The sequence below is a fragment of the Microtus oregoni genome, unplaced genomic scaffold, assembly GCF_018167655.1.
Source record: "Microtus oregoni isolate MIOR12 unplaced genomic scaffold, Mior012 000060F_007, whole genome shotgun sequence".
In the NCBI taxonomy this organism is placed as follows: domain Eukaryota; kingdom Metazoa; phylum Chordata; class Mammalia; order Rodentia; family Cricetidae; genus Microtus; species Microtus oregoni.
The window spans coordinates 333,725-360,863 of NW_024543842.1; the positions used below are offsets into that span (position 1 = coordinate 333,725).

The 27,139-nt window shown below is 40.4% G+C and overlaps 1 protein-coding gene across 1 annotated transcript in view; it reads left to right on the forward strand.

The window, feature by feature from the left end:
* The window catches only part of LOC121439150 (titin-like), a 173,443-nt gene that overhangs the window by 81,335 nt on the left and 64,969 nt on the right, over positions 1 to 27,139 (forward strand). The window contains exons 89-112 of the mRNA XM_041639653.1: positions 7,069 to 7,149; positions 8,024 to 8,098; positions 8,792 to 8,881; positions 9,279 to 9,341; positions 9,638 to 9,727; positions 11,101 to 11,148; positions 11,582 to 11,983; positions 12,127 to 12,405; positions 12,853 to 13,128; positions 13,486 to 13,625; positions 13,937 to 14,063; positions 14,164 to 14,427; positions 14,866 to 15,132; positions 15,246 to 15,509; positions 15,599 to 15,738; positions 15,889 to 16,015; positions 16,134 to 16,400; positions 16,514 to 16,780; positions 17,575 to 17,841; positions 17,934 to 18,073; positions 18,477 to 18,603; positions 19,430 to 19,572; positions 23,997 to 24,120; positions 26,891 to 26,988. Of these exons, the coding sequence (XP_041495587.1) occupies positions 7,069 to 7,149; positions 8,024 to 8,098; positions 8,792 to 8,881; positions 9,279 to 9,341; positions 9,638 to 9,727; positions 11,101 to 11,148; positions 11,582 to 11,983; positions 12,127 to 12,405; positions 12,853 to 13,128; positions 13,486 to 13,625; positions 13,937 to 14,063; positions 14,164 to 14,427; positions 14,866 to 15,132; positions 15,246 to 15,509; positions 15,599 to 15,738; positions 15,889 to 16,015; positions 16,134 to 16,400; positions 16,514 to 16,780; positions 17,575 to 17,841; positions 17,934 to 18,073; positions 18,477 to 18,603; positions 19,430 to 19,572; positions 23,997 to 24,120; positions 26,891 to 26,988 (4,166 nt within the window). The remainder of the gene's footprint in view (positions 1 to 7,068; positions 7,150 to 8,023; positions 8,099 to 8,791; positions 8,882 to 9,278; positions 9,342 to 9,637; positions 9,728 to 11,100; positions 11,149 to 11,581; positions 11,984 to 12,126; positions 12,406 to 12,852; positions 13,129 to 13,485; positions 13,626 to 13,936; positions 14,064 to 14,163; positions 14,428 to 14,865; positions 15,133 to 15,245; positions 15,510 to 15,598; positions 15,739 to 15,888; positions 16,016 to 16,133; positions 16,401 to 16,513; positions 16,781 to 17,574; positions 17,842 to 17,933; positions 18,074 to 18,476; positions 18,604 to 19,429; positions 19,573 to 23,996; positions 24,121 to 26,890; positions 26,989 to 27,139) is intronic.

Consider the following 27,139-nt stretch of genomic DNA (forward strand, 5'->3'; position numbering starts at 1 on the left):
TAAAGGTACTTGTGCTAAAATAAACGTTTACATAATTTCTGTGCCGCCTAAAATCAGAGTTTCTTGGTTGTGTTTTATTCTGTCCTGTACCTACTAACTGTTGTCTGTATGTTATGATGTTGTACAGACATGTAACGTGACTATCTTATACTTTTATATTAAATGCTACTAATATCTTTAAAGTACCTGAGGTGCCAAAGAAAGTTGTGCCAGTGAAGAAGGTTCCAGTTGCAAAGAAGCCAGAACCACCAGCAGCTGAAGGTACTCACATGACTGACATTATTCTTTAAAGCTTATTCGAAAAGTGGCACCCAATAAATGTCCTCTTACTTAAGACAACCAGGGGCAAAATGGCCCTCATTTGTTTCCACTAATTCTAATACCACTCCGTTAATTATAGATATTTTTATTCTTAAAATGTTCTCAAGTTAGCTCTCTAAAACAAAACTAATATCTTCAAAGTCCCTGAGGTGCCGAAGAAACTTGTTCCAGTCAAGAAAGAACCTGTGCCTGTGACCAAAAAGCCAGAAGCCATGCCAGAAAAAGGTACCTACTTGGAAGAAGCATGTGTTTCCAACCACAAGCATTTGACACGAATTCTTAAAGCAAAACAGACTGAGCTTAGGTAACATCACATTTCATAGGGAAAGAGGAAAATGTATGTCAGCAAAAAGATAAAACAAGACAGAGAAACTGGTCCGTGTCGCTGTAGTCCACGGTTACCAGAGTAGAAAAGGCATCAAACAGCTCCATTTACCATATTTGGTTGAATATTACTATCAGGAAGATACTGTTTTAGAACACACAAAACACGCTTCTATCCTCAAGCAACTTAAATATGGTGGGAGGATGGAAAGATCGGTCAACTCTCTAAGTGATAGCATTTCCAAGCAGAGTACAGTTAGTGACAGAGACCAACAAAGATTCAGGTAGAGACAAATAGGAAGGAATAATGGAAGAAATGGTTTTAATTTTGATAGATTACTTTTACATACAGAAATTAGGAAAGGGGGGGCTGGAGAGATGGCTCAGTGGTTAAGAGCATTGCCTGCTCTTCCAAAGGTCCTGAGTTCAATTCCCAGCAACCACATGGTGGCTCACAACCATCTGTAATGGGGTCTGGTGCTCTCTTCTGGCCTGCAGGCATACATACAGACTATTGTATACATAACAAATAAATAAATAAATATTTAAAAAAAAAAAAAAAAAAAAAAAAAAAAAAAAAAAAAAGAAATTAGGAAAGGGGGGTATATTGGAAGGTATGAAGGCAAAAGGATGCAAAAGCTCATGGACTCTCAGATAAACAGCATCATTTGGGTGTGGATTTGTCCAATATCTTAGAAGATAACACAAGCTAGAAAGAGAGGGGTGCTTTACAGGAATAAGATTTGCCTTCATTTGTAGGCATCGACCACAGGAGGCGTCAAAGGTTTTGAAGAGTATAAATGATTCGATTTGGACTCTAGAAAGCTAACTGTCCATAGTGCTAAAAAACTATGATACCTGTAGTAGTTAAGGTTAAGTGGCCAAGAGAACAATTCACTGGATTCTAGGCTGTTGCTAGAAAGAAATGGTGAACATTCTCTTTATTTTTTCAGGCTCAGAAGGTAGGAGTGTGCTCAGGAGCTCAGGTCAAGGATAGAGATATTGATTTTGAGGTCATTTGCATTAAACAAAGAAACACATTTGCAGGGTTGGTTGCCCAAACCAAATAGAACAGTTATATTCTCATGAGTTGTTAAATGATGATGCAAATAAACTGAAGGCTGAGCATACACTCTCATGTAACTAGAATGCCCCAAAGGCTGCCATGACTCAGAAACCATTTTCTCCATGACATCTTCTAAGATGGAGACCCCAGTTCTCTACACTGTGTTCTTTGCCAGCCTTTGGAAGAGTCTTGTTCATCTTCTGAGTTCTTAATGATAAATACAATTAATGTCTTTGAAGTGCCTGAAGCACCCAAGAAAGTTACCCCTGAAAAGAAAGTGTCTGTTCCTGCGCCTGAAGAGCCAGAAGAGGCACCTGCCCCAGGTACCTGCTGCTCTTTAAATCTTGGGACGACAACACAGGCTTCATTGGTGGATCTTATGTATCTGTGATGTCTGTCTCACGTGTTGACCCTGTGGGTGTCTTGAGATAGTTGAATTAAGTGTGGTTGGATGTAACTTAGCAGCTGCAGTGTCTACTCTGAATACAGCCTAATATGCTATACTGTTTTTAAGTTGAAGAGACCCCTGAGGAGACAATCTATGAAGAGAAAGAAACCATTACCATTGGTAGAAAAGAGACGCCCCCTGTTGAAGGTATACACATACATAGATGTCTGTTCCCTGGAACTTTAATGATGCAAAGGTCTTTGTAGGGTAACATTTCTCCTTAAATTATATATAGGAACATCGCTGCACGTGTTTGGCTACTTTCTTTTTCCAAACAATTACGCTTATTTTGAATTAGAGCCTTTCATTTGCTTAATCTCGGTGATGGTTAGCTGTTCTGAAAAGTACAGTTTACTGATGCAGATTCCATTAGTTAGTTACATTGGATCCTCAAGGGATTGCCAGTAGTGGGTTTCAAGTCAGCTCAGTTCCTGTCGACATAGTAATAGACAGTTCAAATGTAAGAAAATTTTCATCAACATAGTAATAGATAGTTCCAGTATAAGAAAATTAACATCTGGAGGCCAGGATGTAGCTCAGTGGTAAGAGCAATAAGTAAAACCTTATGCTTGGCCAGGCATGGTGGCCCCGGCCTTTAATGCCTGCTTTCAAAAGGCAGAGACAGGTGAATCTCTGTAAGTGTGAGGTTATCTTGGTCTATGTAGTAAGACCTGGCTTAAAAAAAAACTAAGAGGAAGAAAAAAGGAAAGAAAAAGAGAAGAAAGAAAAGGGAAGGGAAAGAAAGGAAAGGAAAGGGACAGCCCCTGCGCTCAACACCCAACAGCACAAATAGAAAAAGAAAATGGAAATCACCCTCTTCTCTGGCAACCACCTTGTATGGGTGGTATGTTTATGTTTGGTGACTCTTTGCATCTATGTGAAATTGTTGTGCGTCTGCGTGAACACTTTTATGTTACAATCTTATGCCCTTTGTTGACACTCTTTAAAGAACGCGAAATTGAAAAGTTTATTCAACCTGAAGAACCTGAACCTGAACCTGAACTTGAACCAGAGCCAGAAGAAACCTCAGTGCCAGGTATCCAGTTAGCGGACTTAAATCTTCATTAGCACACTCTTCATCTTGACCTCTAATTGGTTTGTGTTGTCCTGTATGTATAGCAGGTCTTTCCATCTCTATGTAAAAAAATCTCGTGTGTACATCTGTTCTTAAGCGGTCCTGTATTTATGCTCTGTGTAATGTTATGTGGCTCGCTCTTTGGCTGTTTAACGTCATTATTATGTAACACATCACTGTGTGTACAGTGTTGATACTTTATGTTTTATGTTCGGGCACTGATAACGCATATCTAAATAAACTTTTGCTTCGCACATATTTAAATTTCCATCGCATATAGTGTATATACACACACCTAATTAATATTTGCATGCACTAACACTCCTGCAATACTCTCTTAAGAACCTGAGCCTGAAAAGAAGGTTATTGAGAAACCAAAACTCAAGCCAAGACCCCCAGTGCGTGCTCCTTCTCCACCTAAGGAAGACGTGAAGGAGAAACTGTTCCAACTTAAAGGTACAAATGCTGCTTCCAATGACTTATTAACCTGCTTCCAACTTCTGTTCGGCCTATGAAAATATTGCTTTCAAGAACTGCATTGCTCCTGGGAGTGCATATGTTCAGACATGGCCGTGCTGTGGGAGTTGCATAGGGATGGATGTTTCTGCTATCCCAGGTATCCTGGGGTATGACGTACAGCCATGCCTGCTGCTTGTGAGACAATTTAGTGAGCAACATCCTTGCCATCTGAGTGCAGAGGCTACTCAGCTAACTTTTCCTTGTGGGAAGGGGAGGAAGGTCTTTTGGTTGGAAAGGCTGATTGCTATGCCTGTCTTGGTTGTAAGCATGTGGAATGTCTAAAAGTCTTTGAAAGATATTAAAATTGCAGTGATTAAATCTATGTAGAAGTCAAAACTTTGTTCTTAAATAACAGCATGTTCATAGCATATTTGTGGTATTCAATAGCTGGTGTTCACTTACCATGAAAAATGTATATGAACAATTCATCACTGGGGCTTTTCCATTTATTATTTATTTATTTATTTATTTATTTTTGCCTAATGGAAACCCAGTTGTGGTCTTTATTGTTCTCTGCATAGCTGGAAAATGTGGTTCTTAATACACTTGGTATCTAGCTCCTCATTATCAAACTTACTTCATTCTTTCATTCTTTCTGTTTTATTTTTCTTTAAAGCAATAGAATATTATTTAATATCTTGAATCTCATAAGTACATTTCCCGATCATATGTTTTACATACATGCTATGGCTTTATTCTTTTTATTTGCATCTTTTAAAGCTATCTTATTTGCAGTGTTATGTTTCCTAATCTGAAATGTTCAGGTATAATCTTATATGAGGAATTTTCCCATATGTATTTATACAGGCCTAGAGCTAGAATCTTCCATACTTTTAGTGATTCTTGCCCCCGCTCAAACCTTCTTGGGTTTCAGGTGACAGGCAGAGAAACAGGCTCTGATTGTGACCCATCTGTTGAATAATGGGTGGTGGGGACTCACACTTGAATATCCCCTTGGTGTAGAACATCCCTCCTATGAAGACTAGAAAGTCTCTTCTTTCTTGACCAGTCGTCATGCACAACACAACCATGAAGCAAAGCTGCATGTTTTCCTGGCTTCCGGCTTCGTTCTGAATGTTCTCTGGTGACTTATTCTTGGCTGTTATTAATGCTTTCTGGTTCTAAGAGATGCTTGGCTTTGATTCTTGAAGTTAAAAAATAATTTGTTTTGGATTAAGTATACAAATAATGAAAGTATATTCTTTAAAATTCTTTAAAGCTGTTTCAAAGAAGAAAGTTCCTGAAAAACCTGAGGTTGTGGAAAAAGTGGAGCCTGCACCCCTAAAAGGTATCTCACAGGCTAGCCCAACCACATACAAGGCCAACTCTCCATCCAACTCCACGCTCTCTGGGTGCTGCCATAGAGTTCTTCCAACCCCCTCTCTTTCTTGGTGATCAGAGAAGTAGAATAGTCTCATTCATTTCTTGTACTTCTGTGGCTTCCATGGGTCTGGCTCATGAGTGCTTCCTGTGTCTCCCATCAATTTCATACATCACATGGATGCAATCGCTTATCTGTGCCTTACATTTCCATATGTCTACTTGCATTTTTAAGTCAAATAATACCAAACTCTACTGGTTAGAAGAAATCGATGTCAGGAGACATCTTGGGTTAAAATGCTGCGTAGTAGTAATGAGCTTTGGCTGGGAGTCGCCTGGACATCAGCATTTTAATGTGTCCTATCAACACATTGCCCTGTCACGGTTGGGCAATCCCTAGGGATGTCCATTGCCCTTCATTTGCACCCCCTTTCTTCTTGCTAGCTTGAGCCATATTCTCCCAGTCACACAGAGTTTTAGGGAGATACCAATTCCTGTCTATTTAACTCATAAAGAAAAATAAGAAAAGTTTACAAATCTAAAAATATCAACTAAAAATAAAGAATATTTCTAATAAGTTGGTGGGTATCAGAGTTCTAGTAACCAACACATCCTAACCCAGGAATCAAATCTGTTCTTGGTCATGCTGAAATTTTAGAATAATCTAAATAATTTTGGTAAATTAAATTATTAAATTTATAAATTAATAAAGCTTAAATTAGTATGTAATCGCATATGGTTTCTTTAAAAAAAACAATAGCCACAATAAGGGATGAGTCTTAAACATAAATATCTTAAAACTAAACTAAAAATATGGAAAAACAAATGCATTAATATACTTTCATTATATGTATTGCATAAATAAATGTACATTTTTGCCACTTCAACTTCCATTATTATATAGTTTCAATCAATGAAAATAGTTTTGTATTAAAAATACTGTTAATTTATAAATAGTAATTGAGGTCAGTATAATTTATCATAGTTAAAATTTTTAAGGTTCAGCTGAAAATTTTACTTCAAACATTTGGCATTTCAAATGTGATTATTTTGAATGAAATATGTTACAAATTTTGAAGTAAGATTTAAGCAAGATGATCTTTATCCGATTGAAAAGAAAATCAATGAAAGGCTGAAGAGCACCAAACAGGAAATCTTATAGAAATCTCTAAGAAACCCAAATTTATGTTGATCGAACAAAACTGCACACCAAAAGGAATAGCTTCAAAGTGGTTCGCTGCTCACTGAGGTCTGTTTTGGTTTTGTCTTTGTGTTTGAATCCATGCAATATAACAGCAGTGATGTCTGCTCCCCAGAATAGCATTGTCCCTATGCCTCGTGGCCACTGTAGAAGCACAAAGACATTTATAATTCCTTGCCCATTTTTAATTACATTCAAAAAATTGTCTTATTTGCGAATAGTTTAGCTTCTACCACTAGCTTTGAAACGAGACAGTCCTGTAATTTTAGTTTTATTTTAAAGGAGAACTTGCGGAAATCTGCTTTTGTTCAGAACGTGAAATGCAATCTTTCTTCGGGATCAAGGCTCACAGCACATACTTTGGCTTTGTTTTCCCCTCAATGGAAAAGATGATGCAATGGCCGTAACTCCTGCCTGCATCGTGTGGTGTATATGTTGGACAGGGGAACACCAATGTGGGCGTGGGCAATTAAAACAACTACAGCCTGAAGCAAAGATGCTGAGGAGAATCCTTGCATTTTGATGAAAGATTCATAAAGCCATTGTAGACCAAGAGATTCTATTGGATAGATGTGCAGCCGGTGTGACTGAACTTTCATAAGATTATGTAGATGTTTATGGAACCAAGAACATCAAGTCTATCACTTGCTGTTAAATTCTGTAAATTTATATAGACAGAAATTGTTCCTTGACACACTCAAGTCAACTGGTTTGAGCAGAGTCGTTTTTTTTTTCTTGATGAAATTGCATTTTTATGTGAATTCACACCAAATTTGAAATCATATCCTTTTAAGTGCCTACAGCCGAAAAGAAAGTTCGCAAATTACTTCCAGAACCTAAGCCCCAGCCAAAGGAGGAGGTGGTCCTGAAAAGCGGTATAGTAGTTCTCTCCTGCAATGTCAGTCTCCACAGCTTGAGAAATGGGCTCACCTGAAGGCTCACAAAATACTCTGCCCCTTCATTTCATTTTAGATCCTCCAGCAAAATTTGAATGTAGTTCCATTAAAAAAAAATAAAGGTTATCATTTCCAAGTCTTTGTAAGGAGAAGGTGGATATTTTGTGAGCATTCATAGTATTTTGACATTGTAACTAAACAGGTATAACTAAACTGATAATATCCTAACAACGGTGACCACAGTGTCAGTTTTCATAACCAAATTGTGAAATAAAATACACTCAACTTGTAAGATCCTATACACAGAACTACTTAAGCCTAATGTGTTCAATTTCAGTATGATGCAAGATCACCACAACCAATAACACCTTTTATAAAACTAAACATCTTTTTCTTACTAAGTATGTAATAAACTAGATGCAAGATACTCATGAAAGATCAAATTCTAACCTTGTCTTTGTATGGGATTACTGATCTCGAAGTTACGCCACTTTAGATTTCTGAACTTAAAACTAATTTTTATTTAAGCAGTAATCAATAAATTATGTTTAATTTTTATAATTTTTGCTATTCAAATAATTATTTATATCTGAGCCATTTTGCCACATAGTTGTCACTGGGCATAGTGTCTAGAGAGACATTATTTCTAAGCCTGATGTGAGTTGGCATAACAAACTTTGTTTTGGGGAATTTGGGCTATAAAAGCGTTTTTCACACAAATGCTAATCTCCCACTGTGCTAGCTTGCATGCTTTTCATTGTCTTTGCTCTGTACATTATCTGTGCTCATCGTGCTTGCTCAACATGGTCATTAGCTCATCTCGGTTTACATATAAACCTTTTTGTCTTTTAAGTTCTAAGAAAGAGACCCGAAGAAGAAGAACCTAAAGTAGAGCCTAAAAAAGTAGAAAAAGTTAAAAAACCAGAAGGTAGGAATCATTTTCATAAATAGCAATTTATGAAATTCTCTTTCAACAAAGTGGACATAACAAAAGGTTTATTTTGTAAACATCCATGAAGTTCAACATAATCATGGCTTCATATTTCATCTGTCTGTAATGTATATGTTCCATTGTCTGCTTTCTGTTTCAATATCTTACGGTAATTTTCAAGTACAAACACTCTTTGGTATAGCATTTATTCCTATTAGTCTTATTAATAATTTCCAGATACTTCATTATCATAATTACTACTGATCTTGTTGTTATTACTTTGCCACGTAAGTTCTCCTCATGGCAATGGCTGAGATCATCTCATTGGCTATGGAATAAATTCATGGGAGTGTTCTCAATGCTTCCTAAATCTGGAAACTCTTAGGTGGAGTGATGTCTATCATCTGCCTATTGTCAAAGGGGATGATTATTAGACTTTGGTGGAACCGGTTTAGATGTGGGGATATATCAGAAGTTGGGACCAAGCAGATGGAATAAGAGGAAGGGAGAGAGAAAGAGAAAGAAAGAGGGGGGGGGCAGAGTTATGAGAAGAAAGCAGAAATTGATCTTTAAAATCTGATTTGTATAAAAGAGTCATCACTACCATTTTTGAGAAATAATTGTTCAGTCTGAGTTTTCAGGTAACTTGCTTTCTACATTAAAGCTTGACAATGCCTCCTTTCCTTAAAGTACCCCCACCCCCTCCAAAAGCTGTCGAAGAAGTTGAAGCTCCTCCAGAGCCTACACCAAAGGAAAGGAAAGTTCCAGAACCTGCCAAAGGTATAATTCTCCAGACATGTTCTTTGTTGTCTCTAAGAATGCACCCACGCAGCATCACAGTATCGTTATACTGACATTGTGACCATCATCACGTGTGTCCTGTTTTCTTCACCTTTTCTGTGCAATGCTAATAATCATCACGGCTTGTTAAATGCATTTCTAGGGATGAGTAATGAGCTGAATAATAACTTCAAATACAATAGATTTTTTAATATTTTGTTGAACATGAAAAATGTTTAGCTCATATATTTGATTTGATAAGCATATATGTATAAAAGTTTGATAAACAGATCCTAGTATCCTTCTGTACACTAAATTTGCTTCCTTGCAGTTTTGACTTTGTGGAAAAACTTGTAAAGTATTATGATAACCTGGTTATTTCTGTGAATTATTTCAGTTCCTGAAATTAAGCCAGCAATACCTCTCCCTGGACCTGAAGCAAAGCCAAAGCCTGAGCCAGGTAAGCAACCTTATCCTCGGGGTGAGTGTTCCTTCAAACTCCGCTAGAATAACATGTAGCGAATGGGGAAAAAATGTAAAAGAAATTTATATTTTTAGATTAAAACTGTTACATATTAAATAAAAATATAAAAAAATCACTGTGCTTCAATGATTTCTGATATCTCAATATGTTTAGATAGTGCTCTCAGAGAAACTAGCTATCTGGAGGGTTTGACATCGCATCCTGAAAGGCAAACAGGCCACCAAAAGTGGTTGCTGCAGACGCATTGATACAGTGGGGTCTTCTCTCCACAGAGGTGAAAACCATGAAGGCGCCGCCGATGGAGCCCGCACCCACGCCCATCGCTGCCCCGGTGACCGCACCCGTGGTCGGAAAGAAAGCAGGTTGGTATCCTGTGGTTCTATTTTCACTAGCTTGTGTGGGTGGCTTCACACTGGATTAGAGTTGGAACATCCTGTCCAGTTCAGGGGTGTGTAGCAAACTCTTGGGTTTTCTTCACCTCATAGACCCCACCGAATACTGTGTTACCCTGTGAACGCATATTGTTTTATGATATGTGCAGCCCTGCAGCTGTTCTTTCTCTCATAATCTTTTCCCAAATCACACCCTTGTGCCCGATAGCAAACATTCCTCATTTTAAAAAACACTGAACTATTGAGCTAGTGCAAGTTTAACAAATAAATACTGATAGTTTCACAACTTTGTGATTGTGTTTCATAAAAATGGTTGCATAATGGAAATTTTTATGTTTTTATGTGAGACATATTTACCACAGTATTACAGAAAAAGGAGAGAAAGGGGCTATAGACGGTTCAGCCTTTATATCTATACATGGATTTAAATTAGCAATTTTTAAATGTATTAAACAGCGTAGCCATCTGAAGTCCAACCTTAAGATACTTACTACTAATATTTGAACTCCAGTATTTTGTTATCAGGTGTTAGTTTTAAAAATAAACCTAAGTGGATGTGAGATTGCTGTCATTGTACACATCCAAAGTGGCTCATCTGTGACAAGTCGCTAAGTTGCTTTAACATTTTAAGTTACCCACAATCATTTGGGTTTTGGTTGTGTTTAATGGTGGGAAAAATATAGGGTGCTCATTTAAATATAGTTTAATTATTAATATTTATGCTATATTTAATCACCTGTATTTATGATTCAAACATTATTTAGAAAAGATACTGACTCTCCCTTCATCTTCTCTGGATGTATTAGTCTGCTCAATTTATACACCACCAATAACAACAAAAGGACTTTTGGTCATTTCCGGCCACTTTCCTGTCACTTATGGGGGAAAAACTTTAATTTCTTTGATTTATATGCCCAACATATAAAATATCTTGTAAAGCAGTTTGTATAACTAAGCAAGGGCAAAACCCTTTCTCATAGATCAGTAGTGAGCCCTCCACATATGGCAAGAGAGTAATGACACTTGTCAAATTTTAATTTTTACTAATTAATTCATTATAATTGTTGGGCTCCAGGCCTGTACATGCTAACAGACTCTTGACTTGAACCTCTAAAAGAATGTTTTTAATCCTAAACTTGATATTTTAGCCTGGCTACATTGATTTTAGAATATGCCTTCTTAGAAATACCAGCGTATTCTCTGTAGAAGTCATTTAAGTGAAACGGGTTCCTCTTTACATATTAATATATATGTAACAAAGAACATGACTCACCCCACATGGTTTCCTGATAAGGGTGGAATAAGTATGAAAATTGCACAAATGCTTATCTTTTTTATTTCAGAAGCCAAACCTAAGGATGAAGCAGCCAAGCCGAAAGGTCCCATCAAAGGTGAGTTCCATGCTCCTCAGACCTGTGGTCACATGTTGGTTGCCTTATGAGTTCCAAGGCTTACACTTGAGGGGAAATGTTTTCAAATTTTATAGTCTTCATTTCTGACATTGCTACTAGTATTATTCAAGTAACTGTTATAAATAAAACCAAATAAATTTTACCATGATGAATTTGTATCTTGATTTTTCATCCATAAATATTTATTTATAACGAGTGAAGTAATTATACATTAACCTGAATATTTTACACCCAGAACTGACACGTGAGAAAATAAAGGGTGCCCATTAGTTCTTGGGCCTTTTCATCTTCATGTCTGACCTTCCAACTGTCAAGTCTTTACTTCTCTGTTCCTGTCTTCTCATCACTTTACGTCCACGCTGTGATGCCTATGGAGGCACCTAGTTAACTTTCCACTTTGCCTTTGAACTAGGTGTTGCCAAAAAGACTCCTTCACCCATAGAGGCGGAAAGGAAAAAGCTCAGACCAGGAAGTGGTGGGGAGAAACCTCCCGATGAAGCTCCATTCACCTACCAGCTAAAGGCTGTGCCACTGAAATTCGTGAAAGAGATCAAAGACATCGTCCTGACAGAGGCAGAGTCTGTGGGCTCTTCCGCCATCTTTGAATGCTTGGTCTCCCCATCCACTGCCATCACCACCTGGATGAAGGATGGTAGCAACATCCGTGAGAGCCCAAAGCACAGGTTCATCGCGGATGGTAAAGACAGGAAGCTGCACATCATCGACGTCCAGCTCTCCGATGCCGGCGAATACACCTGTGTGCTACGACTGGGAAACAAAGAAAAGACCTCCACAGCCAAGCTCATCGTAGAAGGTAACTCTTAGTTCTGCGCATGATCTGTGATTAAATTTTACAGCAGAGACCTCAGTGGTTCCATTCATTGTGATTTCAGACAAAACCTCCGAGTTTTCTTTCCACTGGAAACTTTAAATGTGTTTGGTTGGCATTCTCCACAGAACTTCCTGTTCGTTTCGTGAAAACACTAGAAGAGGAAGTCACGGTGGTCAAGGGGCAGCCGCTGTACCTGAGTTGCGAGCTGAACAAAGAGCGAGATGTGGTGTGGAGGAAGGATGGCAAGATCGTGGTGGAGAAGCCTGGCAAGATTGTGCCTGGTGTCATTGGCCTGATGCGGGCCCTGACCATCAACGATGCAGACGATTATGATGCTGGAACATACACCGTGACTGTGGAAAATGCCAACAACCTGGAGTGTTCCTCCTGTGTGAAAGTAGTAGGTGAGTGTACTGTGAGGCCGGGCGAGAGGGTTGCTGGGGCACGTGAAATTGAGACCAGTGAAGGCCACAAAATGAGACTTATAGCTAATATATGTATTATAATACATATATATCAAAGATATATTTTATTTTTTTAAAAAATAGCAACGAAGTTCAAAGATATGTATGGTAATATATAAATATATAGTATATGTAGTATATAATGTATATAGTAACTTACTAATATATAATTATGTTAGTTTTTTGGCATAAACTTCTTCTTTTTATGATAAGAAAACTGAATAACTTATTTCCCAATGTCTAAATATCAGAAACCTCATTGATACCTTATTTAAAGGGAGGAATATTAGCATCTCACAAATTGATCACATCCAGGTTCATGAATTTTTCCTATCCCTGAAGTTTCCCAGAGAAGTGATTTCTTCTTTCTCCCTGTGTTTCCAACAGAAATCATCAGAGAATGGCTGGTGAAACCTATCCGAGACCAGCACGTGAAGCCCAAGGGGACAGCTGTTTTCACCTGTGACATCGCCAAGGACACACCAAACTTTAAGTGGTTCAAAGGCTACGATGAGATCCCCATGGAAGCAAATGAAAAGACTGAGATACTGAAAGAGGGGAACCACCTCATTCTCAAAATTAAGAATGCCATGCCCGAAGATATTGATGAGTACGCGATCGAGATCGAAGGGAAAAGATACCCGGCGAGGCTGACCCTTGGAGGTAGAAGGATCTTACCTGTTACTCTGAAAGATAATTCTGTGCATGCATAAAGCAAAGCATCACCCCCCCACACCCAAAAAATACAAGAATTAACTAGTAAATGAGCCTACACCCAGGCACAGGGAGATAGCGGTAGGTAGACTCAGTGGTTTTGGTTTTGGGGTCTTAAAAAGTGATCACATGCTGTTGGGAGGGAAAAGGAGTGGATCAGAGAAGAGCTGGAGGGGAGGGAGGAAACGCGGTGGGTTTGATCAAAACATATTACACGCATGTGCGTACGTATAAAATTCTTACTTTTAAAAAGCGACGTATGACTGGGTTGTCTAAAGCACTGTTATTTCCCTCTGGCTGATCCAGAGCGTGACGTTGAGCTGCTTAAGCCAATAGAAGATGTCACCATTTACGAGAAGGAAAGTGCCAGCTTTGATGCCGAAATCTCCGAGGCAGACATACCTGGGGAGTGGAAGCTGAAGGGAGAACTTCTGAGGCCCTCGCCTGTGAGTACCTCCCCTTGGAAGCTGCCAGTCATGTGACATGACCAGCGCCTCATTGACGTTGGCTATGCAGGCTTCATTTGCTAACCGTGAACGTGGGTTTCTCAAAGGAGGGAAATTATTTAATGCATTCTTTGTGGACAGCGTGGCTAAAATCTGGTAAATTTTTCTAATGGTCGTGCTTTGCTTATATGTTTATTAGTGTATTGTTTGACACTCTGTGGAAATCTCTTTCGGAAATATTCTCTGGGACAAATACCAATGAAAGTTGCCATTTTTTTTGTTTGTTTGTTTGTTTTTTGTTTTTTTTTAAGACTTGTGAAATCAAAGCCGAAGGCGGAAAGCGCTTCTTAACTTTGCACAAAGTAAAACTGGACCAAGCTGGTGAAGTCCTCTACCAGGCTTGCAACGCCGTCACAACTGCCATTTTGACAGTCAAAGGTACAGGGCGTTAGAGCTAAGGAGTGGGCTCAGCTTTGTTTCCCCTTCCTCTGCATCTGGAACGAATGCCTCATTGTCTTCCTTACTATTTGATTTGCAGAAATTGAACTTGACTTTGCTGTACCCCTGAAAGATGTGACCGTCCCAGAGAAGCGACAGGCTCGGTTTGAGTGTGTCCTGACCCGAGAGGCAAATGTCATATGGTCTAAAGGGCCTGATATAATCAAGGCATCTGATAAATTCGATATCATTGCTGATGGGAAAAAACACATTCTTGTCATCAATGATTCTCAGTTTGATGATGAAGGGGTCTACACTGCCGAGGTAGAGGGCAAGAAGACGTCTGCACAGTTGTTTGTGACAGGTAACAGCCCAGCGATGATATCGAAACGTTATATCCAGTATGTAGGTGTCCTCATTTGGTTTTCTGGTCCATTTAAAGACAGCATACCAAATTCCAAGAGCTAGCAATTAATGGCAGGGGTCACTACTACTTCTCTTCCAGTGTCATAGAACACACACACACACACACGCACGCACACATACACACACACGCACACACATACACACACACGCACGCACACACACACGCACACACATACACACACACACACGCACACACACACACACACACTAAACCACCCCCCCAAAGCACTTATCTTTTAAAATGAAGAATAACCCCATCTGAAAAGAACAAATAAATGCCCCATGAGGTAGCTGCGTTTTACGCGCACAGTAGGTAGAGTCAGAACTCTCTGTCTGTTCCCTGTGTTCCTGAATGTGTTGCCTGCTTGCCCCGTAGGCATAAGACTAAAGTTCATATCCCCTCTGGAAGATCAAACTGTAAAAGAAGGCGAGACAGCAACTTTTGTTTGTGAGCTGTCTCATGAAAAAATGCACGTGGTCTGGTTCAAAAACGATGTCAAGCTGCACACCACCAGGACGGTGCTCATGTCTTCTGAAGGAAAGACGTACAAACTGGAAATGAGAGAGGTGACAATGGATGACATCTCACAGATCAAAGCGCAAGTGAAGAACCTCAGCTCCACAGCCAATCTGAAGGTCTTGGGTAAGTGGGACCAGCTCGCGGATGGGTAGGAATGTATCGTATCACCCCGGGGTTGTTTAATGGGCTTCGGCCGCCACATATTTTTCTGACCATGTGCTGGGTGTCTCCGGCAGAGGCCGACCCCTACTTCACGGTGAAGTTACACGACAAGACTGGTGTTGAGAAGGATGAGATTATCCTGAAGTGCCAAGTGAGCAAAGACGTGCCCGTGAAGTGGTTCAAAGACGGGGAAGAGATCGTGCCTTCGCCCAAACATTCGGTCAAGACTGATGGCCTGCGCCGCATTTTGAAGATCAAGAAAGCAGAGCTTAAAGATAAAGGCGAATACGTGTGCGACTGTGGCACGGACACCACCAAGGCCAACGTCACTGTGGAGGGTGAGTTACCCCCGAGTTTAGATTATCCCATCGCAGAGATTCAATGCATTAGGGCTCAGTCCAACTCACAGAACCTTGTACGCTTTCAGCTCGACTCATAAAAGTGGAAAAGCCTCTGTATGGCGTGGAGGTGTTCGTAGGAGAAACAGCCCGCTTTGAAATCGAGCTGTCTGAGCCTGACGTGCACGGCCAGTGGAAGCTAAAGGGCGAACCTTTGACTGCTTCTCCTGTAAGTGACCCCGGCAGAGTCACACAGATAGCAGCGGGTTGTTTGTTTGGATATTTTTTCTTAGGTCCCCCACGCCCCCGAAGTACAGTTCCTTGGTGACTTGCAGGAAGTCCTGTATATGTAAACACTGTCTATGATCACCCTCCCTAGGACTGTGAAATCATCGAGGACGGGAAGAAACATGTCCTGGTTCTTTATAACTGCCAGCTGGATATGACCGGGGAGGTTTCCTTCCAGGCTGCCAATGCTAAATCGGCAGCCAATCTGAAAGTGAAAGGTACGCTCTCTACACGGACTCTCTAACATTTTCCGTGCAAGCTTCCCCACTCGGAAACAGAGCGGGCGGGGGTGAAAGCAGCAGGCTCTGACGGGCTCTGCTCCGGCTTCTCTTTCAGAATTGCCGCTCATTTTCATCACGCCTCTCAGCGACGTCAAAGTCTTCGAGAAAGACGAGGCTAAATTTGAGTGTGAGGTATCCAGGGAGCCCAAAACCTTCCGCTGGCTCAAAGGAACCCAGGAGATCACAGGTGATGACAGGTTTGAACTCATCAAGGATGGCACCAGGCATTCCCTGGTGATCAAGTCAGCCGCTTTTGAAGATGAAGCCAAGTACATGTTTGAAGCTGAGGATAAACATACCAGTGGCAAACTGATCATTGAAGGTAAATTGTTTGTGGTGGTGGTATAGGTGCCTATAGAATTATATTTTTTTGCATTTAATTTTACGTTTCCTTGTTAAAGTGGTGGAAGTAATTGGCTGTGTTTTCTTTGACAGGAATCCGCCTCAAATTCCTTACCCCACTCAAGGACGTGACAGCCAAAGAGAGGGAAAATGCTGTGTTCACTGTAGAGCTGTCCCATGACAACATCCCAGTGAGCTGGTTTAAGAATGATCAACGCCTTCACACCAGCAAGCGAGTCTCCATGCACGACGAAGGGAAAATACACTCCATCACATTCAAAGATCTGATAATTGACGACACCTCCCAAATTAAAGTGGAGGCGATGGGAATAAGTTCAGAAGCCAAACTCACCGTGCTAGGTAGGCATTTTTAAAAACTGGATTATATCACACTGAATTCAACAGACAAAGTATGGAGAGTGTGTGAGTGAGTGTGTGAGTGAGTGTGTGTGTGTGTGTGTGTGTGTGTGTGATATAAAATGGTCTTCTGAGTGTAATACTGCATGGAGATGCACCTAAGAAACCACCACATGCATTGCCAAGTATATTTCTGAACTACAGAGCAAAAAAGATGATCATCACTCTCTTAGGCCCATAAAATAGCCAAAACCAGATTAAATCTGGCTTGTCACGCAAAATAAGAATGCATAAGTACTTTCTGCTATCAAAATTATTTCAGAATAGTAGCCTTTCATGTTTCTACAGAGAGAGGCAAAAAGAATTTAGTAAAGCTCATTGTTCTCCTTGGTCCTTTCTATAAGAATATCCACTTATGACAGCTAATATATCGAGATACGCTCATGACAAACTATTGATAGATTGGGGAATGGGAATGCTACAAAGCTTCAAGACCTGATAAGAGTGACTAAGAATTTGAAAAACTAGACAAATGGCAAAGGAACATCCTCCAAAGCCAAACTGTGTGTGTCCTTTAAGCGATTGGTAATTTTTTAAAAGTCTAAGCAGATGATTTTGAACCATAACTCCTGTGCGCTGATTCTCTTCCTAACATTTAGAAACTAAAGATGCTAGTTGATGGACAGTGGGGTACGGCTGTAAAGCACACTTGGAACTCTTTGGGGTACCATTACACCTGCCCAGGGATCGCCAGCTCTGTAGGTGGGTGACGGTTCTCCACTTCTCTTCACCTGCAGAGGGAGACCCATACTTCACAGGAAAGCTTCAGGATTACACGGGCGTGGAGAAGGATGAAGTGGTTCTTCAGTGTGAAATCAGCAAAGCGGATGCACCTGTGAAATGGTTTAAGGACGGGAAGGAAATAAAGCCGTCTAAAAATGTTGTTATTAAGGCTGACGGCAAGAAGCGGATGCTGATCCTCAAGAAAGCCTTGAAATCCGACATTGGCCAGTATACCTGTGACTGTGGGACAGACCAGACCTCTGGAAAGCTCGACATTGAAGGTGAGGACATTTCCATGAGTCTCCCTGTAGTCGCCATGGGTGTCTTCTCTGCCAGAGACTCATGGCACATGCTGACCCTTCATTTCTTCCAGATCGGGAGATTAAACTGGTGAGACCCCTGTACAGTGTCGAGGTGATGGAGACCGAGACAGCACGCTTTGAAACCGAGATCTCTGAAGATGATATCCATGCCAACTGGAAACTCAAGGGAGAGGCGCTGCTCCAAACACCTGTACGGCTATTTCTGAACCTGTCAGCACTGAAGAGGGATAGTGTGAAATGGAAAAGGACAGGCAAAAAGTCAGGGTGCCTGTGGGGCATTTGAAACGTGGAATTAAGTTCATATGGGGCCTGTGGCCAAAGAGAGACGTTGGGGTCTGTGAATGGACTAGGAAGGTCACTTGTACATTGATTCTTGCCCAGCACTGTGTAAGTTAGATGTAGCCTATAACGCTCCTAGTTCAGAATCACACAGCTAAAAGAAACACTTCTGGTAGTACCAGGGGGCTGTATTTCATACATGAAGTGTATGTATAACCATTCATTTGTAGCACCTTTTTATAAATTACATTATATACCTATGAAAAAAGTCTCAACATTACTCGCTGTGAAACACTTTCTTTCCATTGGCACAGGAGTGTGAAATTAAAGAAGAAGGCAAGATACATTTTCTAATCTTACACAACTGCCGCCTGGACCAGACTGGTGGTGTAGATTTCCAAGCTGCCAATGTCAAATCTAGCGCCCACCTCCGAGTTAAGCGTAAGTATTACATGTTTTTGATAAAATGGAAGGAAGGAAGGAAGGAAAAAAAGGAAAGGAAAAAGAAAGAGAAAGTTTACTCAGAGAATGAATGTGAACTTAACTGGGATTGGAAAATACTATTTGTGTGTAAAAACTGGCTTTCCTATTTATTTTTTTACCTCCTGATATAAAAGTCGTTCAGATTTCTAAACTCTTGATATTTTCAGTGACTTTGTCATTTGAACATCAATGACAAATTAAAGTTGGATTTTTCTGCTGTTGCAGTCCTTTCATTCAAAATCAATAAACATAGAGTAAGAACTAAGAATTAAAAATTCTTTAAAAACCTGTATCTCTCAAGTGACTATCCAACAGTAACCCTAGAGAGAAGACCTTTGCTGTGTGGGCATTTTCAGCTCAAGAAGGGAGGCAGAAAAGTTAGGTTCCCATTTTTGGAAGGTGCGAAGTGGCTGATGGACATGGACAGGCTGTGGGGCCGGGGACCCCTTGTCTCTCCCAATCAGAGCCTTAGTTATTTTGGAGGTCACATACCTTATGTAGCAGGAGGAACTTGACGCCTGGCAGAGAGACAGATGCAGCCCAGATTTCTTGCTGACCTTGTATATCCTGGAGAGGCGGCTCCTACAAACACCAGCTCTTTGGTTGCCTTCTCTCCCCTTCTCGGCACCACGGGGCCACGTCCACATGGGAGTTAAAGCAGCAGCCAGACTTGTGGCTCTTTCCTTCATGAAGAAAACCATCATAGAAATGAAGAATTAAATCTGTTTATCCTTGGGAAATTTCAGAATGAATAACACAAGGCATTTCCTTCCCTCTCGCAAAGCACGGATAATCGGTCTTCTGAGGCCTCTGAAGGACGTCACAGTGACCGCAGGGGAAACAGCCACCTTTGACTGCGAACTGTCTTATGAGGATATCCCAGTGGAATGGTACCTCAAAGGGAAGAAACTGGAGCCTGATGATAAGGTAAAAAGCGGGCCACCAGTTGCTGCTTTGCCTTTCTCCCTTGGGATCACTTCCATTGTCCTTCGCTTTGTCCTTGCTAAGGCCCCTCCCCTCCAGAGCTTTTGTCCTTTAACTTGATTTCTGCTGGAACTGTAAGATGAGAGTTTTCAGATTACGTACGTTTAACCTGATGATAGTGTCTTACTAAAATAGGAATAACAATTTTAAATATGATCAGGTGGTAGTTTTTTCGGGAAGGAAGAAAAGGAGGCAAATGTTCAGTAGCCATCAGGGCTAGCTCGTAGGAGTGGTGGAAAGCAAGAACAGAGCGGAGGGGCTTCCTAACCAAGGTCTCAGCTGCAGCTGTGCACACAGGTTGTTCCTGTGTTATCTGATGTTCTGGGTAGAAACGGATTGAGAGGAGACTGGAACTCCATTTTGGGCAGTTGATAGAGTTGGAGAGATAACTTCTGGGCAGATTTTCTCTTCTAGCGTTTCCCTAAGGCTATTTTTAACGCTCAAGTGTTTTAGGCTGCGCAAACTCTGGAATGCCAGAGGACCATTTAAAGTGCAGCTGGCGAAATGGGGGGGGGGGGGCGGCGTTGTAGGGATCCCTGTGTGTAAATGAATAAACTTTTGAGAAGTTTGGGTAAACTACCTTAGTTTTGGCTAACATTCATTCCTGAGGTTCAACATTCAACCCCAAAGTGAAAACTGAGCCATTTATTCAGATAGGCCTAAATTGATCTGTGTATTTCTGTAACTCCTGGGCTTCTGCCCGGATCAGAAAATTAAACTTATGCAATCCCTTTAGTGTAGAAGTGATACTCACATTAGCTTGATAATTCCTGCATTTTGAATTCTTAAAAATAAAATATAGAAAAAATACAGGACATTTCATTGTTCTGCGGCTTTTGCCTTGCCCAATATTCCAGAAATAATACTGACCATCTGTAAAATTTTTATTCAAATCAAAATTTGAAGACTGAAAAAGATATCATTGGAAGGGGACTTAGTTTCACAGAGGCTGAAGGACTAGAGGACATTGCCTTCATGTAGATGGTTGGAAATAGATTTTAAAAACTAGCGTTCAACTAAATGAGTAATGATTAACTCGGTAACAGTCATCTGGTAGGTGAGTTCTGCCCAGCACTCAGTGGACCAAGACCTTTGGTTTCTATTGTTACCAACGAGAAAAGGCGACAGAACCTTCCAACTGTAGCATTTCACACCAAAAAACTTTTTTTTTATAGCAAAGTCTTCTAGATACCAAACCAGGTGCTGGGTTCAACTCAAATTTCTTGGTTTAATATGTACATCTCTTTTTTTTTCCCTATTCAGTGCAGCGTATTTCTTTTTCTTATTTGGTGATTAAACTAGGAGCTTTATATTGGGGGAAAAAAAAGGACAGATGACTATCCATTCAAACACAAAAACTCTGCGATTTTGACTTAAAATGTAGATTCCTAAAATCTTGCATCTGCTTTACTCCAAGGGCAAAATCTATTATCATATTACATTTTTTCCTAGGGTTAGGAAGGGTGGGTCCACCAGAGCCAGAGGGCTGCTGAATTGTCCCTGCCTGTAGGAATGTTAATCCCACAGGGAGCCTTCCAAAACTAATCCTTCTGCGAATGTGATCTCCTATCTTTTTTTTTCTTTTCTTTTTTTTCTTTCTTTTTTTTAATTTATTAGATTTTTTTTTTAAAAAAAAATACCAATCCAAATTCCCACTCCTTCCCTCCTCCCATTCCCTCCACACACCCTTCCACCCACCCCCTAAGAGAGGGTAAGGCACATTGCTTTGTGGAAGGCCCAAGGCCCTCCCTACTACATCCAGGCTGAGCAAGGTATCTATCCAAAGAGAATAGAATCCCAAAAAGCCAGTACAAGCAGTAGGGATAAATCCTGATGCTACTGCCAGTGGGCCCTCAGTCTGCTCCAGCCATACAACTGTCAGTCACATTCAGAGGGACTAGTGTGGTCCTATGCTTGTTCCTTCCCTGTCCGGGTGGAGTTGGTGAGCTCCTATTAGCTCAGGTAAACAGTTTCAGTAGATGAACCCTTTATTGTCTTGACTTCTTTGCTCATATCCTCACTCCTCCCACTCTTCAACTGGACCTTGGGAGCTCAGTCCAGTGCTCTGATGTGTGGAACTCTGCCTCTGTTTCCGTCTGTTGTTGGATGAAGGTTCTATTTAAGATATTTAAAATAATCATCAGTCTGACTGCAGGGCAAGTCAAGATCAGGCCCCCTCTAGTCTTTTGCTTGGGTTCTTAGGCGGGGTCATCCTTGTGGATTCCAGGGAATTTCTCTAGAGTCAGGTTTCTGCTAACTTTATAATGGCTCCTCAATCAAGATATCTCTTTCCTCGCTCTCATCTCTGTATTCCCTCCATCTCGACTATCCCATTCCCTCACGTTCTCCTCAACCCTCCCCTTCTCCCCTCCTCTACCCCTTCTACCCTCTCTTCCCCCCACCCCCATGTCTGTTTCCAAGATCTTGTACCTCTTAAGTGTCTCTTTCCAAAAAAAAATTAAGGACGAGCTGCAAAGTTGCTTGTTCACTTACTACAGTTTAGAGGTTTTGTTTAAATTAGGTTTATTAGCACAAACTGTTCTTATCATGTTAACTCAGGCCTTTTTATCTACACTTTTTGTAAAAATCTTTAATCTCTACATCAACAGTCACACAAAACAACTTATAGACATCAGAAACTGGAAGGCAACATTTTGGAAATAAACTTTATTTTTCTTTCATTTTTGGTTTTTATCCCCTTTGGCCAAGTGAAAACAGCCAAATTCTCTCAGAGGCTTTTGATAATTTTGTATTTAAATTTTAACAGTTTGGTGGTGCCTTCTGTGTTCCATCAGTATACCTCGTTATATCAACAAAGGATGACTCTTAATGTTATCATTACATGGTTTACCAAAAATATTTGGCATTCATTTCATTGATTTGTTTTTCTATCTATTGTATTTCCTTTCTATTTGAATACAGTCAAACTATTGACTATGGTCTACATAAGCCATTTATTGAAAACTCACTACTTTCTGGGCGATATATTCAGTGACAGAGAATATCCTACAGACTTTTCAGAATAACTCAGATGGCAAATCGATGTATTGATAGATACTATATAATGGTGCATGTGTTAGAAGCCGAATTCCTTTTAAGTGGCCATAAGTCAAAGTTCAAAATTCATAGACATTGTTTTAAAAGTCCCATCCAGACCCCACCTCCCAGGTAAGTAGCAGCTATGCTCCTAGGGTCAATCTTAACTACTGTTTCCCCCGCTGTGTATGTGCCTTATTGTTTCAGGTGTTCTCAATATTAAAAGCAGTTAGATGAATAACTATAACATGTTCTTATTTGAAGAAAATGTTTCAGTGAAACTGTATTCCTGTTTCTTTCTTCTACCCCTAGCTAAATATATACAAATAGTTTCACCAGAAAACAGTTACGATTCTTAACTCTAAGTAGACAATTATGTGCTAAAGCCAATCTCAACTACAGAGCGGAGCTTTTGAGGAACCTTAGGTTCTAGAACCCCAATCTTTACCTCTAACAGCACCAGGGATGTCTGATTTTCCCATTACTGATTTTCAAACGCAGGAAGACAGACGAGTCAACATCAAAAAAATTTGTTAACAAAATTCAGAAATTGTACAAATTAGTCATGGATTCCATTCATTTGCAAAGTAAATTGAAGCCAGGAGGTGGTGGTGGTGCACATCTTTAATCCCCACTTGGGAGGCAGGGGCAGGCAGATCTCTGTGACTTTGGGGCCAACCTGGTCTACCAGGACAGGCTCCAAAGCTACAGAGAAACCCGATCTCGAAAAACCAAAACAAACAAACAAATAAATAAATAAATAAAGCAAAGTAAATTGAATTACTAAAATAAATGAGAGAAGAGTTCTGCTTGTATTTATATGATCATTACCTTCCCTTTAAAACATACAGTTTTCTTTCAGGAAAAAAAAAATCTACTTTCAGATTACAATAACCAATCATTTTTCTTTTGTTTTGAGCTTCTCTAAATTCTTTTCTACACACAAGCCTGAAGCAAAACAGAAATGCATACATATTCATAATTACATGTATTTTTCACAGGATCAGAAATGTAAATAGAAATTGCTCTGTGCAAGTTCAACATAAAAAGCCACCCTGTATTTATAGAATGATAACAAAGAAATGCTAAAAATGGCCCTAAAATCACCTCTTATTTATATAATGGTAACTAAAAAAAATCCTAAAAATATTTCTAGAAGTTTTGAAACTATTGGCTGAAGTCATTTTAAGATAAATATATATTCAACATATATGATCATAAACCAATGTGGGTAACACTCTTACATAGTTTATCCAGATGAGTTAAAGGACCTGCGTTCTAGGCGGCTGTTTCATCTCTCTGTCTCCCGCACTCTTTGCAAACTCACCTAGGTGGTGACCCGTTCGGAAGGAAGAGTTCACACGCTCACCCTGAGGGACGTGAAGCTGGAAGACGCAGGAGAGGTCCAGCTGATGGCCAAGGACTTCAAAACTCAGGCCAACCTCTTTGTGAAAGGTAATTTCAAAAATCATCCCTAAGTGCACACACCGTGAGCAGAATCATAAATAATGCATCCGCCTAATTGCTGTGCAAGAGCACCGCAGATCATTAAAATCAAGGATCCAAAAGTCTAATTTACATTTTCGCATAACAAAATATAGGTTGTTTTTTTTTTTAATGGTGAGGCAGTGTATACACCTTCAAGGCCAGCACTCAGGAGGCAGAGACATCCAGATCTCTGTGAGTTCAAAGCCAGCCTGGTCTACAGTGTGAATTCCAGGACAGTCAGGGCTACACAGAGAAAACCTGTCTCAGAAGAAAAAAAATCAAAATTAACATGGGTTTTACATACTCTTTCTGTCCCTATGTTATTATTGGTTCTTTTTTAACTAGTTTCAAAAACAACTGGTGAAATAATTATTATCAGCCCATTTTATGAAAATGTTGGCCATTATTTCCTTTATGTTTTATACTTATTTTTCTTGTAAGCCTAACCCTCAAGAGGCAGAGGCAGAAGGATTGTCTCAAGTTTGAAACCAGCCTGGTCTACAAAATGAGTTTCCAGACTGGCCAGGGCAGGGGGGAAGGGGAAAAAACATAGAAAGGTTTTTTTTTTCTCTATGTGTATGAATAATGATAAAGCAACAGTATTTAAGGAAAACATCTAAATGAAAAATAGTTTGGCAAGTGAGTAAACTTGGAGCAGAAGCAGCCCCAGAGATGCCAGAGAAAAGTAGAGAAAGTTCTGGAACTCTTGGAGAAGGGAAGCAGCTAATAAGTTGGATTCTTTCAGAACCCCCAGTTGAGTTCACTAAACCCCTTGAAGACCAGACGGTCGAAGAGGAGGCCACTGCAGTGCTGGAGTGTGAAGTGTCCAGAGAGAACGCCAAGGTGAAATGGTTCAAAAATGGCACAGAAATCCTCAAGAGCAAGAAATACGAAATCGTCGCTGATGGCAGGATCAGGAAGCTCATTATACATGGCTGTACCCCAGAGGATATCAAGACGTACACTTGCGACGCTAAGGACTTTAAGACTTCCTGTAACCTGAATGTTGTTCGTAAGTACTCCTCCTCAGGACTTGGCCTTTGTAACTCTTTGTAGCCAAAACATCAAGACACTTTATGCATGCCCTTCTTGGCCTAATCATAATTCTTGACCTAACCTGATACTTCACACGTATCTTTACAAACCTTCTTGTGCTCTGTCTGGTCTTGGGAAAGACGCCGACCACTGTTCACTGTGCTGCTGTGCTCTTTTGTCTGTATGCGGTTAATCCCACTATTTGAATATCCTGCTAGAGATGAAAATAACCTTTAACACAAAGGGAAGTGCAGAACCGTGACTCTATTTGGAAGGAAGATAAGTTTTCAGGCCTGGAGAATATCTTAAAAATGAGAATGAAAGTTTGCTTGAACGGGAACAAACATACTTGAGAACAGCTCTAATGTGTCAATGCCCTATCACATAATCCAGTCTGAGAATAAGGATGGAAGAGAAGCTGAATGAGGCCCAGGTTCTTTGAGTCCTGGATTCTTTGAATGAAGCACTTTGTCATTTTTGCTATTGCTTCTTCCCCTGGTGCAGAAATAAGCCTTTATCTCGGTATGTCCACTGCTAGCTAGCTCATTCGCTTTGTTGATTCATTTGTCCAGCAAAGCATTTTTCATGGGATATTTTTGTGCAATACTTGTGTGGCTATGTTGCTTCTCATCTGTCAACAACTAAAACCTAGTGGCTTTGACTGTGCTCCCAGCATCTTGTGCCATGCACTCTTTCCACGCTTCAGTTAACTTACCTCAGAGTAGCCCCATGGGGTTTCTTCCCCTTGACATCTACTTCCTCTTGGTGAAGGCTCAGCCATGGTGGCTTATCGTCAAGCCTATCAGCTAGCGTTGGTCTCAGAACCCCATGACCAAGAAGGGTCGACTTGGGAAGGCCTTATAAGGAGCACTGAAAGATGGAAGGGAAAAGAGGCAGCTTGCTCCATCCCGCAGAGCAGAAGTCCCGTGTCTGGAGATGCCTGAACCAGCAGGCATAAAAGCCAAATCAGCGCCCCCTGTAGAACACAGTGTTTGTCGTACAAATACATGCCTGACTTGCATGGGAAATCTTTAAAGCTGAGTCAAAACTGGAAAGCTGGATGTGCCTGGTTCCAACTGGACTCATGTCTATTAGCCATACACAAAGCCAACTGGAGGGCTTCAAACTGTTGTCTTGGCATTCGGGCTATTGTCTTTGAATTCTACTGGATTCCGAATGATGTTCCTTCCCTTACTAGTGCTTCCTTTGACAAATAATGTCCTTCAACTCTGGTATAGAACCAACAGAAAGAAGGCATCTTCTTCAGGAAGCATTCAGAAGAGCTGAGATGGATCTCAGTGTGAAAGAACTAAGTTGGTAGCACAGTAAGACAAAATGTATGTGAGCTAGACAGATCAAAAGCAAGGCATCATCCCCCGTGGAAGCTGCAAGCGATTTCAAAGTCAGTGTCAGTCTACTAATATGGGAAAAGAAAAAAAAAAAAAGTCCTGCAAAAGAGAGTCACTTTTTCTCACTGGGTGTTGGCAGTGCAGCCCTGAGGCCCAGCACTTGGGAGGCAAAGGCAGGCAGAGTGTAAGGCCAGAGAAACTTTGTCTTGAAAGAGAGAGAGAGAGAGAGAGAGAGAGAGAGAGAGAGAGAGAGCCAGAGAGAGCCAGCCACTTTTTTTTTTAATGTGTACCAGAAAAATATCAGGATTAATTTGCAGGAGCCTCCTTTGAATATCAATGTCATTCTCTTACAGCTCCTCATGTGGAATTCCTAAGACCACTCACGGATCTTCAAGTTAAAGAAAAAGAAACGGCTCGGTTTGAGTGTGAAATTTCCAAGGAAAATGCCAAGGTCTGTAACTACACACCATTATCTTAGATTAGCAAGAAGCTCTGTTTGCTTTTGGCCAAATAGAAAGTAAGAAAAAAATAGCTAAATATTTTCTCTGAACCTCCTTCCCCATTTTAAAGATTATGTTAGCATGAAAGATGGACCTGACTTA